General features: G+C 34.6%; 1 protein-coding gene across 1 annotated transcript in view; it reads left to right on the forward strand.

Moving 5' to 3' along the window:
* LOC111143396 (sperm associated antigen 16) overlaps positions 1–19093 on the forward strand; it is a 1010144-nt gene that overhangs the window by 132961 nt on the left and 858090 nt on the right. The window contains exon 10 of the mRNA XM_022497105.1: positions 7132–7259. Within this exon, the coding sequence (XP_022352813.1) occupies positions 7132–7259 (128 nt within the window). The remainder of the gene's footprint in view (positions 1–7131; positions 7260–19093) is intronic.

Below are 19093 nucleotides of genomic sequence, written 5' to 3' on the forward strand. Positions count from 1 at the left end.
GTGAATACAGTTGTTAATAACTACATAGTATCTTATCACCTGGATGTATGACATTCTGTAGTTCATTTTTATTACAAGTTAGGTGTTTTAAGTACTTAATTTTAATAAATAATGGTTCATGGATATCTTTGTGTATTTGTCCTAGCACGTTGGTTTGAATATTTTCTTAGAATATATTTTCAGAAAGAGACTTACTAATAAAAGGTATTTGGTCACTTTTTAATTATATTTGAGAAATATGGCTAAATTTCTTGAAAGTTTATATCAATTTATATTACTACTTGCAGGGTATGAGAGTAACTGCACCAGTGTACTAATCTTATTTTAAAAATGTAGTTTATCAATTTACAAATTAATAACACCTCATTTGTTATTTTAATTGGTATTTAAATATTAGTGAGACTGAATCTTTTCATATGTTTACTGATTACTTTTTGGGTGACGTGTATCCATAATTTCTGTACATTTTTCTTCAAAAGGGTTTAGTTTTTATGATTTTAAATAATTTAAATTATATGTAATTATATTACTTTAATACACCAATATTTTTCTTGAAGTTTTTTCTTTTAGAAGTTTAAAAAAACTACTTAATCAAATATACCTGTCTTCTACTTCACAATTTTTTCTTTAATGTTATGTTTAGAAGGGGTTTCCACATTCCAGATCATATAGATATTCAGCTGTATGTGCTTTCTGTGGATTTTATGATTTCTTTTTTTTTTTTTTAACATTAAAATCTAGTTCCTCCGGAATTCATTTGGAAGCAGGATAAGAGGCAATGTTCTACATTTTCTTCTCAAAAAGTTAATCTAGTTTTCATAACAAGTTCCATTGCATAATTCTTGCTGAGTCTTTTCTGGAGACTTGATCATCAAAAATGTAGACTTACACTGGAAGGAAGACAACAGGGAATCTCACTGGAGACAATGACCCACATTAAAAACTACTGTATTCCCAGGTTGAAGGTCCTAATACAGAACCTTATTGGCATAGTTGAAATAATGTTCTTAATGGTGTTCTTAACAGATTTAGTTGTGGTATTTTGGGGTCTATATGCAGATTAGAAAGAGCAGGAAAAGGGGACTAGGAAAAGGGCAGGAATTAGCATAATTATTATAGTTAGAAAAACTAAAAAGTAGGCAAAGTTGTATTACTCAGTGGTAGTGTTCGTAATGATTACCATGTTATTAAGAAGAAAAGATATGATGATCTTTACACTGTTCTAATTTGATATGGATCAAAGCAAAGAAGGACTGAGTGATAGCTTTAACATACATTAAAATTATTTTGCTTGATACAGTCATGTACAGTAGAAACTTTAGCAGCATGGCTTTGTTGGTTAGGCCGCTGTCTTTGGTTCAGGTCCTGATCCTGGGGTCCTGGGATTGAGCCCTGCATTGGGCTCCCTATTCAGCGGGGAGTCTGCTTCTCCCTCTCCCTCTGCTGTCTCCTTCTTATGCTCACTCTTTCTTTCTGTCAAATAAATTAAAACAAAAATTATTTTAAAAAAAGAAAAAGGAACTTTAAAGAATAATTAGAAACTTAGGATATTAGATAAAAAAGGTTTAATAAGTACATGTGAAAACAGCATTTTGCAAGTGAAATCCTTCTCCCTACAATCTAAGACCACAATAATACAAACAAATATTAAGGTCAAGGAATTGAACAAATCCCTGAGTAAGGAAGGATTTCTCTGACTCACTTCCATTTTCATACTTAGACTGTAAATGTCAATTAGCTCAATGAAATCTTGCTGATAATGTCAGCTGTCTGTCATTATAGATGGTGATGTGTGAAGTTTGTCAGCAGGCGTGGACTACTTGAATGATAAATGAAATAATGGGGGCACAGAAGCCTGAACAAAACTTCTCCCTTTCTGGTAAATTCACATGGGGATTTAAAATAAGAAGAGAAAAAAATACATTAAAATATGTTTTAATGTGGTGTTTATTTAATGTAGTATCTATCTTAAAATATTCATCTTTTACCTTTAAATTTTTAAAGATTAATGTAAATGGCTGATGATTAATCATAATCATTTCCCAAATATATTGGTCAATGTAAACAACATTAGCTGCTGCAAGAAGTAAGATGCAAATCCAAAGCCCTTCACAACAAAGGTCCATTCTTAACTTGTGGATGGTATGACTCTGTGGCTTTCCTCCATTCAATGACAAAGTAATGTGGGCAGCCATCTGTCATCTATGCCGTCTGTCATCTACATGGCTCTCCAAAGTCATTGTGGCAAGAGAAGAAAAATGGTGAACTATGTCAGGGTGTTTAAAGGCTAGGACTGGAAGTGGTTTATATCATTTCTGCTCATAGTCTGTTTCAAAACCCAATCACTTTACCTCAATTTAATTGCAAGGGAGGGAGGGAAATGCAGGAAGGGTGTCTAAGTCAGTTGAGTATCAGACTCTTGATTTCAGCTAAGGTCATGATCTCAGGGTCCTGGGATCAAGCCCTGCTTGGGTTCCTTGCTTAGTGGGGAGTTTGGATGTCTCTCTCCCTCCCCCTCTGCTGCTCCTCTTTCTCTCTCTCTTGCAAATAAATAAATAAGATCTTAAAAAAGGGGGATAATACTGTGTACAAGTTAAAGAGTGTTTCATACATGTAGGACTACTTTTCTTATATACATTATTTTATTTGATAATTTAAGGAAAAAAATTACATGCTTATGGCAAAATATTCAAACAGTAAAGAAAGATATAATATTAAAAATAAATGATTCTCTTCCCTTTGTTCTGATCTCCATTTACCACATCCATTGGTGACCACTGTTAGGTTTTTTCTCTCTAAAAAATGTTTTATACATACATTAGTGCTTACCATGTAGATCCTTTTTACTTTATTAAAAATGGAATGATTTTATTTATATGCTATTGTGTACATTTCTTTTTTAGTTAATCTATCAAAGAGCTAATTCTCTATAAATACATATAAATTTAGAGTGATAGCCAAAATATTTAACAACCATTATTTAACATGGGCACTGACCAATCAGGATGGATGCTGGATGTAGAATGGGAGAAAGGTCCTGGAGCCTCAGGTGTGCTAACAATTACTTTAATTAGGGCATTTTGCTGAATAAGTTGGGGGCAAGGATTAGTAACCAAAGAAGGGGCTAGGTTTGGTGGAGGGAGAGGAACATGGAGGACATGCTCAGAGTTTCAGTTGTTTCCAAGTAGTATGAATATCTTTCAGTATTTTAACTATTAGCAAGGCCATACTGGTGTACTAGAGTTATATCAGTCCATGGAATCTATCAATATACTGACAATATCTGCAGTTAGTGATATTAATTGCATGTCTACTTCATTCCAGTAGATTTATTGCTTGTTTTTTCACCTTAATATCTTCTGCATATTTACACTCTAGCTTTTCTCAATGATGTAGTTTTTCATTTATGTTGTTCCTTCATGAGACTGTCAGTCCTTCAATGGAAGGATGTATTCCACTTCTTTTTTTGATCTGGTAACTAACATAGTATCTAATAAAGAATGAACATTCAAATGTTGAATCAATAATCTTGAACTTCGGGTTCAAAATTGGTCTGGGTAATTCCCTTGAATGTCAGATCAATGGAAAGCAAAGAACAAGATAGAGAAGCAGACATGAGTTGAAAGGCATAGATACAGGGCCTGGAAGACACCTGGGTAACTAGGAGACTTATGGAAGGAGGCCAAGTAGATAGTCCAGCTTCCTAATCAGGATGGATTCAGGGAATGTTATACTGATACATCCTTGAAATAGCAAGAGAGTTACTCATCAGGTTTTTCATCCTTTGACTATAAGCAGGAAGGGAGACTATAACATTCCTACTGGCTGGCCAGTGGAGCAAGAGTTCCTTTTATTATTGATCCTGGGACAAACAGATAATCAACAGTTAACTAGATATGGGACTGGGATTCTGACAGGTGGGATCATACTAAAATCTGCCTTAATCAATATCCCAGGAGAATATTAAACCTGAAAGTTGAGTTGGATAAAATATTTTATAATAAATACAGTATGATATAATTCATAATGAATTTATTAACTGGTTGAAATTAACATGTGCCACTAATCACAGCAATAATAAAAATATCCACAGAAATAGCTAAAGATTATTAAAGATTTATTTAATGCTAAGCATGTGATTACTGCTTTATAGAGGTTATCTTACTTAGTCCCCACAGCAGCCTATTAATTAGGTGTGATTTTTGGTTGTATTTTACAGATGGGAAAATGCATCCTAAAAATTTTGTTAAAAAGCTTGATTAATTCACATGCTAGTATGTGGTAGAACTCAATCCCTAGAGAAAGCCAGAAATTTTCAATCCCTTTATTTCACATAGGGAACTTTAAATACGAACTTAAGAGCCTTACCCTGGGAAATTATTACTTAATTGGTCTGGGGTGTGATCCCGTGATATCGGTATTTTTAAAAAATCTGCCTGATGGTTTCAGGGTAGACAGGGTAGACAGACTAAAGAACTGTTGACCTATGGAAGCATATTATTGAGAGCTTAGCTATGCCCTCCAGTTATACCTCGTCAATACAGAGAAATGATAATGGCATGTAGCTTGAAAGAATAGTTTTAAAATTTATTTTGCTCCCTCTATTGTCTATGCATAATCCTTATTTATGTATCTGCACTTGCCTTACCGATCCTGCCTGCCCATTTGCTTTTGTTTCCTGGAACATTTCAGTATACATGCTGGGCAATGGAAGGGGTCTTACATTTTACCTCTGCAGGTGCATTTATGTTTAGATAGGATTGCTGTTTCTAGGCCTTCACTGCCCTTATAAATCTTCCTTTAAATATCTGTTCAGGTATTTTTATATTTTCCTGTATTCTTCTCAGCTACACCAAAGAGGCTGTAGCTGAGAAGGTTTTATTAAGCTTAGTTGATAAGATTTTATTAAGTGTCTCATTATTTTAGTTTTATATAATGATTGGTTTAATAGTGCTTATACAAATTGCTGGGGATAATAAGTTTATGGTTCTAGATTTTTTCCTGTAGTCAAAAAATTATATAAGACTGGATTCTGATTCACCTTGCTACCCTGTCTGGCGTAATAGTTTACCTTCCCTCCATTTCCAACCCAAGCAATATTGTTAAAGTGAATTATCATCACAATGATAGTAAAATGGACAAAAGACATAGACATACCTTTCAGAAAAGATGAAGTAAAAAAAGAAAAAAGAAACACAAAAACTTAATCAGTTAATTTAAGAAATGTCAATATTATATAGTTTTTATATGAATTAACAACAATTTTCCCTAACAGTTTTACCTTTAGATATAATGTAAATTACATGTTTATTATTTTTATTGTCCATGGTGTCCTCATGCTGGAATGCAGTCTCCACAAAGAAGGGAATTTTGTCTATTTTGTTCAAAGACATAAGAGCTGAAACCAGTGCCTGTCATGAAATAGACGTTCAATGATAAGTATTAGTTAAATAAACAGTTGACTGAATGTATTGTTTTATTTTAGTTGATTTTTTTTGTTTCAAGTTTTTATTTAAATTCTGGTTAGTTAACATATAGTATAGTAATGACTTCAGGAGCATAATTTAGTGATTCATCACTCACATACAATATGCAGTACTCATCAGCACAAGTGCCCTCCTTAACACCCATCACTTATTTAACCCATCCCTGAATGTATTACATGTATTACACATGTGTGTATGTATGGATGGATAGCATTAACAAGATTGTGGTGAATTGCACACGGTATTATATGACAGGCAGTATATAAATTCATACAAGATTTCTGAAGAGCAATCTGTGAAGAGGAATCATGTTTTAAGTATTTTATTCAAATTATTTATTTACACTTAGAAATGTGCTTTAAGGATATAATCAGTGAAATGCAGATTTAGAGACAGAAAAGTCTGTTCATAGCATTGATAAGCATAAGGAAAACAAATATAACTGAATATTGAATAAAATATGCCATTCTTTCAAAATATACTAAATAGAATGAAAATGTAGTATACCACTATGTTAAATGAAAAATGGAGGGTGGATAATAGAATATGGTCTCAAATTTATAAAAATTGAGGGGTGTAATATTATATCAAAGTGCTAATAGTGGTTATATCTGTGTGGTGAAAATAAGGTTTCTTTTAATTTTTTTCTTTGTAGTATATGGAATGCATGATATTTCTATATGAATATGTATTACTTTGTTAGAAAAATACTTCATTCATAAAAATTGGTTGTATCATTTTCTGACTCTAATATAACCTCCACAAGGGCAAAACTTTTTATCTGCTTTGTTCTTTGGTGGATTCCCCATGCCTACAAAAATGTTTGGGATAAAGTAGCTCTTATAAATATTTTTTGAATAAATGAATGAGTACACAAACAAATGATATACCTCCCTCTCTAAAGGCAGTTTTAAAGTATTAAAACTGCCTTTAGAGTATAAGTGGGTTGATTACTTCCTTCTTTTGTAGAGTTAAGCAGTTAATCCATCCATTATTAGTATTAATTAAGTACCTATTTATAGCATATTTCCTTCCACTGCTACTTTCTTATGGACTAAAAATGGTCTTTGATCTCCAGTTACAATTGCTTGGCAAATGTGGATTATTCTGTAGGTGAGATTCAAAATAATTAAATGTTTTACCTTTAGTAAGTACCTTTCAATTAGCCCTGTGTCTTCACGTTTAAGAAGAAAAGCATAATTAATCCAATAACTTATGTTATTGTTCTATTTCCCAACGGAAGTGTTTTTGGTTCACCATTTATAGAGGACAAAGGAGTATAAGAATAATCACAGATCTGCTGACATTACTGTTGGGGATGGAAACTTACTGAAAAAGGACAAATGACCAATAATATAAGACAATACCATATTATACTTAATTATAATTTAATAGGGGCTGTTTTTAAATAATTTTTCCATGTAGCATGCAGTTTAGACTTACATAAATAGATATGTGCCTTATTTAACATTTTATCTTTTTTGCATGCTTTCTCAAAACTTAAATAGGAAATGAAGGACTTAAGGTAACTCCTGAGGGAATATAATAGTAATATTTATGTTGTAATTTAGTATTAAATAATATGATATTAATGTGTGCAGTGATATGGCTATTTTGCACATTGCTCTTTTTCTTTTTCCTCTAGGATTCAGAATTTCCCACAGATATGCAACAAAATCCAAACCTATATTTATGTAAAGAAAATATTGGTCCAGCAAAATTTGACTACAAGCTGAATAACATTTTTAGACTTCATGAACTTCCAGTGAGCTGGTAGGATTCTTGATCTTGATTCTGATTCTTTTATTAATGCCTTTGAGATTCTATTGTCATGTCTAAATTGTGTTGCTCTTATAGCCATTCATGGTCGAAGTGGTTTGCTCTTAGCCTGCTTCCAAATTGCTACTCATAACAACAAAAGAATCTGCTTATAGCTGTGTCAAGAATCTTTAAACTAATTGGTTTAGGCACTTGGTGGCAGTACAGACCAAGTGCACTATTGTGTGTATTTATTGTAAAGGTTGTAGTTTAGGCTTAAAATAAAGCACAGGTGGTTTCCAGAGAGGTTTGTAGGATTGCTTTTAAAGATGGGATCTCAGCAACTATGCATTTCATTTGATTATTTTACCAATGTACGTTTTTTCCTCATTAACAAATCATTTTGTTGTTTTTGAAGACTGTAGTTTTGTGAACTATAATCACATCATAAAGACAAAACTTATTACTTGGTATTTATTAAAATGCATTATTTTATAAATCTGCATATTTATATTCATAGGAAACTTATTTTAAGTCATAAAATTTTTACTAGTATTCAGTTTTCAAGAAAAATATTAATGTAGACAAATCCGTACATATATTCTATCATATAGTTCTGTGGTATATTAAAATTTTAGGAAGTAGCTTTTATATATGATCATGGATATATCATTTGATTATGGTTTAGGCAGTAATATTATGTTCTTACCTTTGTTCATATATTCCCAAGTTTATGCCATCGATCTTCAAGAAATTTTAGGTTTATGAAAAATATGTGGCAAACATAATGTAATTGCTCCTATTATATTTAACGAGGACAAATGTCTCAGAATAAAATGCTGACCAACTCTAATAACTTACATACATTAACCTGTGCTGAGTATTGTTTTTTTTTCTTTTGCAAACTTTTCTCTGCTCCCAGTGATTGGGTGTGTTACTTATTTTCTAAATCCTATGTGTTTGATTATTTCCATGTAGCGAGAATATTTATTGTCTGTGTTATCTTACTTAAGAGCACAGCAGATATGATTCTATCTGCCCTGATCAAAATCAGTAAGTTAATGAATTGAAAGGGTCTATTAGTAAAGGAAGTCATAAAAATGACACATTCATATCTTAAGTATTCTACTTTGACTTAAAACAGTGCATTTGCATTTCCATGCCAGTCTTTTGATGTAAAGCCATGGCTTTTTCTTTGATTAAGTGACTATTGATTGGAATGCTACACCATATTTCTTGCATAAGCTATACCAATAATGGTCTACATTTTCAGTTTCAATTTTGTGATTTCCTTAATCTGTATCAAGAACTTGAGACACTTGAAGATGATCCTCTCACCTTTCTATAGCATGCCTTTAATTTTCATTGACAGCAGTTCTCCTTATCACACTCATATTTCATCACCTTGATTGATCTTTAATTACATTACAATAGCAAACATGACTGACTTATAAGGAGGGTTAATGACAAACTCCTTGGAACTCTCTGTAATCAGGGAGCTTAGCTGGTGGGAGTAGCCTGTGCTGGTCTACTTGGGCATGGTCTGAGAGCTCCAAATAGGTAAGTGCAATGAGCACAACTAGTGTGTTTTACAGAGAAAATAAGAAATGTTGGTCAATCCAACCATTAAGTGGAGGTTAAGGGAAAAACTTCTATTAAATGAAAATGAAGAGACGATAAGGAGGGAAATATTTAACTTTTAGTAAAAGACAAAATCTGAATTTCAGCTTTATTTCCAGCCTTTGGAAAGACAGCTGCCCTGGTAACTACTACTGCAACCCAGGAAATAATTTCTCTGCCACAGTCTTCACTAGTTAGGCCATTAGGAGAGAAGACTAACATTATAAGCTGGGCAGTAAAGAAGAGAAAAATCAATCACTAGTAGAAAGAATAATCACCAGTCTTCTAGAGTAACTTACCTCAAAAGAAGATTAAGCTGTGACTTTGGGACAACTCATTTACCTGAGCCTTTTCATGTGGTTTTTTTTTTTTTTTAACCTGAGCCTTTTCTTGCCTGCCTTCATTTCCAGTTTGTCTCAGTTGCTACTTCCTTATACCACCATTCCTTCATCGTCACATACTTGCTTCTATTCCCACCTTTTTATTCTTCTATCTTTATACTGTCATTCTAGACTACCAACCATTAACTAGCCATAATATAAAATTCAGTTATAAACTTTTAGTATTGCTCAAATAATTTCATATTTTCTATTACTTTCAAAACCAAATCATTCATGCCCTACCCCCACGTACATGCAAAAATTCTGGTACTATATGGTTCTGTAATAAAATGTTTATTGTCTCCTTGATATATTTCTTTAAGGAATAAAGAAAAAGCTTTTGTTTTACAAGTAACTATTTATTTGTTTTTGTCAATTACCATCAACAGAAATTCTTCCTTTGTGGTGTATAGATTTCTTGATCAAAATAACAATGGTGATGATGATGATGATAAGGGTATCGTAATAACATCTATAATTTAAGCGTAAGCATCTATAATTGCTAGAATTCAGCTGGTTTATACATGCTATCTTTAACTTTTGTATTTCTGTAAGGCATTTATTATTTTCCAAATTCTCGTTCTTTCTTTCTTTCTCTCTCTCTCTCTCTCTCACACACACACACAACCCTTAGAGATTTTGAGAGTCATGGAGAAAGAATTTGTATCAGGTTTGGTTTACTCAAAAGCAAACTCCTAAAGAGTAAAGAAGCCATGAAATTATTTTAAAGAAAAATACTGAGGAAACTGAGGAAATAGTATCTATTTTTACAATCAGGCATACAAGTTTGCCAGTAACATACAACTAAATTAGGTATGAGTTGGGCCAGTATCCTTTTTCTCCCTTGATAATTGCTTTAAACTTAAATATTAAAATAATTAATTAGATTGTATTTATATGCAGATTAATTATATGTTCTTTCTTTGGAAAACCAGATTTATTAAAAATGTATTTTTACTGTTTTTCTAACAAGGTCAAAATAAAATAAATGCATATTAAATTCCAGATAATTAAAATTTTTTAATGTCTTACCTAATTTGCATTTCTATAGAGTGCAATTCCACAGGCTGAAGAACGGGAAGGATTTTAAATCAGATTAGTTTAAAGAGAGTTTTTAACTTCTGATTTAGGTAGATATCTTTTTCCTACTTTCAAAGGATGCTTCCTTTCAGCATAGAAAATGTCCTTTAGTACCTTCCATTAGTTAAAAACACTTTTTTTCTTTTAGCCAGACAAGCCTCCACCACACCTATGCTGTTTCCTCAGAAACTGCTCTGCTCATTTTCACCAAAAAGGTTGGCAGCAGTGATGAAGGAACTAACATCCTCTACTTGTTCTTTCTGTTCTTTCCTCCAGTGGAGTTTCTGGAGTTTCCTTTCTTTCCTCTGCCCTGAAACTACTTTTGTCAGTCATTTGCTCTTTCAGTGCCCACCACTAGTGCCACTTAACTTTTTTTTCTTAACTCTCAGGTTCAGTCAAATCAACCTACCACACCTACTTTTCTTCTCCTGACCCCATTATTTGTCTGGCCCTGCTGACTCCCAAGCTGTCCTGCTCAGCATCTTCACGGGGCTCTTCCTCTTCTGCCAGACTTCTGACTGATGGATTCTGCCTCCCTCCTCTCCTTCCTGGCTCACCCCTACAGCTTCTTCTTCTAGCTGCTGCACTTCCCCAGGTGGCTTCTCCCATACTCAGGCTATAAATACTTCCCCATATGGTGATCATCCTCATGGTGATATCTCTACTATTGACTTTCCCCCTGAACTTGGGCATCTAATAAATTTCTCCAAATTGTCATGCCCAGAAAGAATTCTCTCTCTCTCTCTCTCTTTTTTTTCCTGCCAGAAAACCTGGTCTTCTAATCTCATTTTTGTAAAAGCAAAATGTGAACTTCTGTGAATTTACTCAAGCTAAAGTCCTAGGAGTCATTGGGATTGCTCATTCTCCCACCGGGCATTTGCCACCATTAAATCTACCAGTAAGTCTGATAGGCCCTTCCTCCAGAATACATTTACATATTTTCCCTATCTCTCACACTATTGCAAAAGCCGACTAATTTGCTCGACCTTACCCTATAATAATTCACTCACTTCACAATAACCAAACAGATCTTTTAAAAATATAAATCAGGGGACGCCTGGGTGGCTCAGTTGGTTAAGCGGCTGCCTTCGGCTCAGGTCATGATCCCGGCGTCCTGGGATCGAGTCCCGCATCGGGCTCCTTGCTTGGCAGGGAGCCTGCTTCTCCCTCTGCCTCTGCCTACCACTCTGTCTACCTGTGCTTGCTTTCTCCCTCTCTCTCTCTGACAAAAAAAAAAAAAAAAAAAAAAAAAAATATATATATATATATATATATATATATAAAAATCAGACTACAGGATTCCCTTCTTTAAACACAATAATGTCTTCCTCTTATTTTAAAATAAAATCCAAACTTCATCCTGTGGCATACCAGGCTTTGCAAGTTTCTCCTGCCTATCTCTGGCACACTCTCTCACATTCCCTACCCAGTACCCTCTGCTTCCTCAGTCTTCTCACTATTCTGCAAACATGCCATATTGCTCCTGCCCCGGCGCTGTATACTACTAGTTCTTCCCTCTACTTGTGTTGTTACATCTCTCATTTTTGCATCTGACATTTTCCTGTCTAATATCTCAACTCAAATATCACCTACTCAGAGAGACAGTTCTTAAAAAATGTAACTAATACTTCTCTCTTCATTCCTCCAGTCATGCTCAATCCTGTCATTCTACTCTCTTTTCATCATAGTTCTCCAGAGGCATGCCATGTAGCATTAATTTTAAAGTATTTTATAAAAGTAAAAAAAAAAAAAAGAATATGAAATGTCAGTGCTTTTCTAGTTTATCTGTGGCAGAGACTGGCTAGATGCTCACCACCCCAGTTTTCTCTTCCGTGGGCCCATTGGAAGATTATATCTCCCAGCCTTCTGAACTAAGCTAAGCTATGTGATACCAATTCTGACCAAAGCCAGTGTACACCACTTCCAGATCCAAACCCTACAGCTTCCACTGGTATTATGCTGTCTCCATCCTCATTTCCCTACCTGGAATCAAAGGACTTTGAAAGTGATGAGTCACATGCTAGAAGGAACATGTGTTCTTGATTCATTTGTTGCCTGGTGAGTTCCCGACCTTCATCTAGCTTTGTCTGCAGTACTGCTTTAATTGCCTTAACCAATGCACTATATTTCTGTGAAAACAGATGAGTTAGGCTATGTAAGAGGAATGAAATAAAATTTAAAAAGGCAGATCGTTCTTTCATATTTATTCATTCAAGGAAAATTATTGAGCATTTGTCAGGCACTATTGTGGGCTATTAACTAAATACACACAAATCTGTCCCCAGGGAGCTTATATCTGTTGTAAGAAACAGGTAACAAACCAATAATGAACACATCTATGCTACAGTATGTTTGATGGCCATAAGCGCTGGAGAAAAACATAAAGCAGAACCCGGGGAAATGGAGTGCAAGGTGGTTTTAAATCAGGTTTAAGAGAGAAGCCAAGGTTGTTCTGAGAAGGTGACATATAATGGAAACCTGAAGTAAGTGAGGAAGTGAGAAATACAGAGAACTAAGGATGGAAATTAGAGTTAGGGGAACAGCAAATGCAAAGCCCTTAAGATGAGAACATGTCCAAAATGTTCCAGCAAGGAGATTAGAATAAACAGAATAGGAAAGCTTAGAAAGGGGGAGGAGAAAATGAAGTTAGGTACTTGGGGGCCAAAAAAGGTTTGACTTAAGGGCCTTCTAGATGGTAGTGAAGAGAATATTGAATTTTATTCTGAGAATGCTGGAAAACTGTTAGAGGATTTTGAGAAGAATTGCCTGATTTAATTTACATAACAAGATCACTATGACTGCTATGTATAAATTAGACTGCCATAGGGGCTAAGGGTAGATAGAAGCTGACAGACTGGTTAGGAACTATTTCATTTAGGGGTGCCTTGGTGGCTCAGTGGGTTAAAGCCTCTGCCTTCGGCTCAGGTCATGATCCCAGGGTCCTGGGATCGATCCCCGCATAGGGCTCTCTACTCAGCAGGGAGCCTGCTTCCTTCTCTCTCTCTGCCTGCTTCTCTGCCTACTTGTGAGCATAGGGCTCTCTACTCAGCAGGGAGCCTGCTTCCTCCTCTCTCTCTGCCTGCTTCTCTGCCTACTTGTGATCTCTGTCTGTCAAATAAATAAATAAAATCTTAAAAAAAAAAGATACTATTTCATTTATTGAATAGAGTTATGAAGATTTTCTGGGCTAGGATGACAATGGCATAGAGGCTAAATGGTAAGATTTTTATTTCTTTTTTTTATGAGAAAGCAACAGGATTTTCTGATAGGCTGGGTGTAGTATGAGAGAGGGGATTTAGAGATGAGTCCAAGATTTTTGGTCAGAGCCAATGAGGATACAACGGCCATTAATTTTTAAGGGAAAAGCTAAGGGAAGGGAAGCTTTGGAATCTGGAGCTGGGCATTTTATGTTTGGTATGACTATTAAACTTGCAAGTAGGCTTAGATTTGGATGAGACCTCTTAGAGTGTACTGTGAATGCAATCACAACTGTGTGTACCATCTGGCAAGTGGTTAGGCTTATGTTAGTACTATTCCATGCCCTTCCATGGAAGCAGACACCAGAAATAAAGGACTAAATAACTTCTAATCAAAAAAGGAGACATTTAAAAGTGTAATTTTAAAATATAGGTCAATATAAAGCTCAATTTCTCTTATTGATTTGGCTATAAATTATATGGGCTTATAAGAAACTGCTAGTTATATTTTAAAACATGAGTTTTCAAATTAAATATTTAATTATTTTTATAACTATAAATTTAACTGGTATTTTATAACATATATTTAAAATAAATTTAAATGGTACTATAATTGGTATGATGTTTGTATTCTCCAAACAGGCAAAGAACTTGCAGTTTCTTGAAGCTTCAAGCAAATTCTCCTTAAGAGGATAATAATTATATACAGATAAAAATGTGTGTAACCATTACTTATAAGTAGTGTACAGAATAATTTAAAACACTTTTTATACTATGAAGATATATTCTGTTGGTTTTATAGTTTACTATCAACATAATAAGGCATTTGGTTAACTTCCATTAAATAATGATAATATTTATGCCATTACCTTTTAAGAAGGAAGAGGTACATGAATTTACAGTAAATGTAAACATGCATTTTAATGACGTATTTATCTTCTTGGATGTGTTTCATGAATAAATATATCATCTAATTAGGAGATTAGATTTTCAATTTATTTCAGATTGTCTTTAGTGCCCTTGCATGTATCTGTCTTTAGGTTTAAAGTCCAACTTTGTTTAGACACTTTGGGTTTCTTGAGCAGCTGTCATCTTCCAGAAGGCATTCTGATTTGTTTTTTGGGTCAACTTACAGCTAAAATTATGGAAAGGTCTTCTCATTGGTCACAGATGATGCACAAAGCATTTTCAATTCTGGTGTTTCATACACTCAGAGAAGACAGTTGCCCTTCTGGGGCTATCACAGTTTTTCATTCTGTTTTAATTATCTAGACCCATAGTAATAACCACAGTTACTTACAAGAAGGCATTGTTGGACATAATATAATTATATATAGCAATTATTTGTAGTGCCAACAATGTATAACAATCCCACCTATTAACATTGGTAAAAACAAAACTATTCTTGTCTCCCTTAGGACATCCAGGTTTCAGTTTTTGGACCAAACAAGTCATTTACTTTTCACATAAAACTGTTTCTGGAATATATTATTATGATAAGTCAAGTCAAATTCCATGAAATGACTTTGTAGTGATAATATTCCAGTAAATATGGAAACCATGTCTCACTCCACTTTCTTGCTTAGCTACATACTGGTATTGCCTATAACCGAGCGTGTGATAGAAAGGGAAATGAAAGTTAAAAACAAAGATTAATCTTTGTAATGTAGAATGTCAGGGAAGATAGTTTAGAACAAGTACCAATATACATGTTTGTTTTATTTAGGATTTTATTTAGTATTTCAAACCACATTATATTCACACATATACTCATAATTCAGTTTAAGTAATTAGAGGTGACAAGACTTGATGAAGTATGATTAATCAGTGGTTCCAGAGATTTCTGTTATTACTTGGTGGGGTGCCTCACTTACACTTGCCAAGACCTTTTTAAAAGTTGATACATGTGGAACGGTATCTAATAATTTATTTTTTCTTGCTATTTACAGTTATATGATGAATGGGTTGTGAACATTGTGCTTGTGCTGATGGGATTATTTATTTTTTTAATATTTTATTTATTTATTTGGCAGAGAGAGAGAGAGCACAAGTAGGCAGAGAGGCAGGCAGAGAGAAAGGGGGAAGCAGGCTCCCCACTGAGCAGAGAGCCCGATGTGGGGCTCGATCCCAGAACCCTGAGATCATGACCTGAGCCGAAGGCAGAGGCTTAACCCACTGAGCCACCCAGGCTTTAAATCTTAAACAATTTCAGCAATTTTTATATGACAATGACTAGGTTGATATTGTCATATTCATTTTATAATACTGCTTTATTCTTATCAATGGTTTTCGCAACCTAAGAGTAAATAATGGAACTTTTTATCAAATTCATGCACCCAACATATTTAACAATCTTTATGCCCAGAATTCAACTTCAACTTAAAACTACTGACATTATCTCAAGGCAATGACTGTTAACTGAGAGTACCTCATAAAATAGGACATTCCAACTTGCATCTTGTGTAAGCACCTCAAATTTAGGAGGTCTCAAAGCCAATTTCCTTTTTTTACCATCCTCTTCCCTTCCACCCTCACCTTCTTCTTTCTTCCATTTTGGTTAGTGACATTATCATCCATGTAATTACCTAAGATGATCTGTGAATCTTAAGTCTTTTTTACCACTTACTACTATATTCAGTCAATCACTTAAGACTGTGTATTCTATATCCAAAATGAATTGAGCAGCCATTTATTTCAAAGTCCATCATCTGTCACTAAGCTCCCCTAATAGCTTCCTACTAGTCTTTCTTCCTCCAATTGTCCCTCCAAATAGAACTTATCTCCTCTACTACCATTATAGTAATCTTTCTAAAAATGACTTTTTAAATTTCTGCTTTAAAATCTCTTTCCAGTCTAGCTCCAGCCTATTTTTCTAGCTCTGTTGTACCCCATTGCCTCTATAACACTATATTCTAGATTTGGTGAAGTCTTTTCACATGTTCATATCTTGGCAAATATTCCTTTGGCTGGAATATATGCACCTCCTTTTCACTCTTTGCGAATACTCAAGCAACCTAAAAAAATTCCTATCTATAAACCAAACCTCCTTTCTGTTTTCTTGGTACTAAATACATGATATAAGAGCACATATGTCCTGTTGAATCCCATGATGTGTCTATTTCTCCCAACCTCTCATCAAGGATCTTGACGACATAGATCGTGTCTCATTATGAATAGCACCTGACATATAGGACTTACATAGTATGTGTCGAAGGAATGAGTGCATGGATTTGAGTGAAAATATTGTGTGCAGTCATAATTCTCTAGCCAACTTTTAAAAATATAGTATCCACTTATAATCTAGGTATTACCTGGTGTCACCTTATCCTTTAAATTCAATTTCACTTGACTGTCCAGTGGTTTCTGTGAATGCCTGTGATCTAAGTTTCCTACTTAACAGTCATCCTCTGTGCCAACAGGGAGGCTATAAACAGTTCCTAGAGTGACTTTGGTCATGCACTTACAGCTCAGTTCTCTCACATTTTGTGGGAGATACAAAAGATGCTCCCTTTAATACAGCCTGCTTTATTTGCCTGACACTGGTTACCTTGCTCTTGCGTGTTTGTCTCCTGGCCATCCTCATTTGTATTTTCTTCTCCCAGTTCCTAAACATCTGATTTTTTAGAAATATTCCTAATACACTCACTGGATTCTTGACTCCTCTGCTTTTCCCTTACATACTTGGCCTTCTTGATTTGCTTCAGAAATCTGACAGCTGAGTAACTTTTAACCCTGACCTTAGTGACCCAGAACCTGTGCTTTCACTCAGTCATCTCCCAGATCTATTCATTAGCTGTCCAACCTGAATTTCCATACTTATCTCCATTTGAGGAGTGAGGATATTCCTGAAAAATCTAAAGAATGGTTTTGTGAAAAATTGAACAAGTACAAATTTAGAAAATAATTGCTTATTCTTTAAGAAAATATATTTATTTGAGAGAGAGAGAGAAAAAAAGAGAGAGAGAGGAAGCATGGGAGAGAGGAGGGTCAGAGGGAGAAGTAGACTCTCCACTAAGCAGGGAGCACAACATAGGACTCCATTCAGGGACTCTGGGATCATGACCTGTGCCTAAGGCAGAGGCTTAATGGACTGAGCCACCCAGGTGCCCTCTGTTGCCTATTCTTAAATGATTCCATGTACTGAGGACTTTTCAACTGATAAAGAATACATGAGAAGGAACATTAGGCATTTTGGGTATCCCCAACATATGAATGTCTTAGATATGGGGTAAGGGATAGTAAAAATACAGTTAAAATCTCATTTCTTTTCCAATGAGATCATTACTGAGGAGGAGGAGAATTGATTTGAACAAGGCACAGGACATGATTGGGTCAGATTGCTGAAACTTAAGAGCTATATGTGAAAGGAAAATAAATTGTTTTCAGTTGGGACAAGCACACCCTTCCCACTTGATTTTCTTCATTTGTTCAATAATTAGATACCAAATTTCTACCATGTATCAGACTCTGTTCTAAACATTGGGAATGAAATGATGAAAGAGAGAGACAGATTGATTTATTTCCCTGTTTCTATTTATCATTACAGCAATAAGACCTAGAGACCTAATTATTGACAGTGAGCCTGGAATAAGTGGTTGGAAGAGGATTGTTGTTATTTTAGGCATTAGGGCAGCCTTGCAGGGAGAAGGGCAAAGGAGTCCAGCTGTCACATGTGGGAATAGAGATCAAATAGCTTGAATTTACTCTGAGTGTTCTTTCTGAACATTTTTTTCTCCAGAAGGTGCTGATTGCCTGAGTAAGGATTTGGGCCTTCTAGTTTCCAAACAGCACTGGTTCCCGATCACATCAGAGTAATGTCTGGAAAGTATGGTGGGGTAGGGTAGGGTTGGAAGAGGTATATTTGAACAGTGTGTGTCAAGCATAATGAGAAATATGATTTATGATATAGAATGAAGGCTTTTTCTATATAAATACAGGGTAATTCTACAGGAGGAGGGGAGAGAGAGACCTTTTCCATAGGGAAACAGTAACTGTAAATTTCTGATCTCAATATGAAGTTCTAGATAAAATCTTTCAAACTCGTGGTGTCTGAGACAGTTCTTGCAACTGACACTGCTACTGTGTAGGTTTTATCATTTTATTTTATTATGTTAAACCAGATTCATATCAAAGATTTCTCAAGGGGTCTAACAAATTGGTGATAAGTTGGATAATACTTACCTTGATTTACTAATAATGTTGAACATTTCTTGAACTGATAATATCAACTGCATGAGAAGTTGTGTTCTAGGAGTAGAAAGAACTTATCTGCATTTTCTTTACATTTATCCTTAAGGAAATGCAAACAACCAACATAAGCCTTGGTGAAACAAAAAATTATATCTATTTCTAAAATTTTCCATCTCTTCTTCCTAATATTCTTTTATTTAAAATATTGTTAGGAACTACCATAATAATACCAGCAATTCTCCAGAAGAAGCCAAATGTTCTGTATATATTTAGGTGGGAGAAATGATTGATAAATGACTATATCACAATTTCTTGGGGGTAATTTTGAGACTTTTTCTTTTAGGAAGAGTATACAGCAGTCATTTAAATCCAGTTGTCTAGT

The sequence above is a fragment of the Enhydra lutris genome, unplaced genomic scaffold (assembly GCF_002288905.1).
Source record: "Enhydra lutris kenyoni isolate GAN:26980312 unplaced genomic scaffold, ASM228890v2 scaffoldscaffold1, whole genome shotgun sequence".
In the NCBI taxonomy this organism is placed as follows: Eukaryota; Metazoa; Chordata; class Mammalia; order Carnivora; family Mustelidae; genus Enhydra; species Enhydra lutris.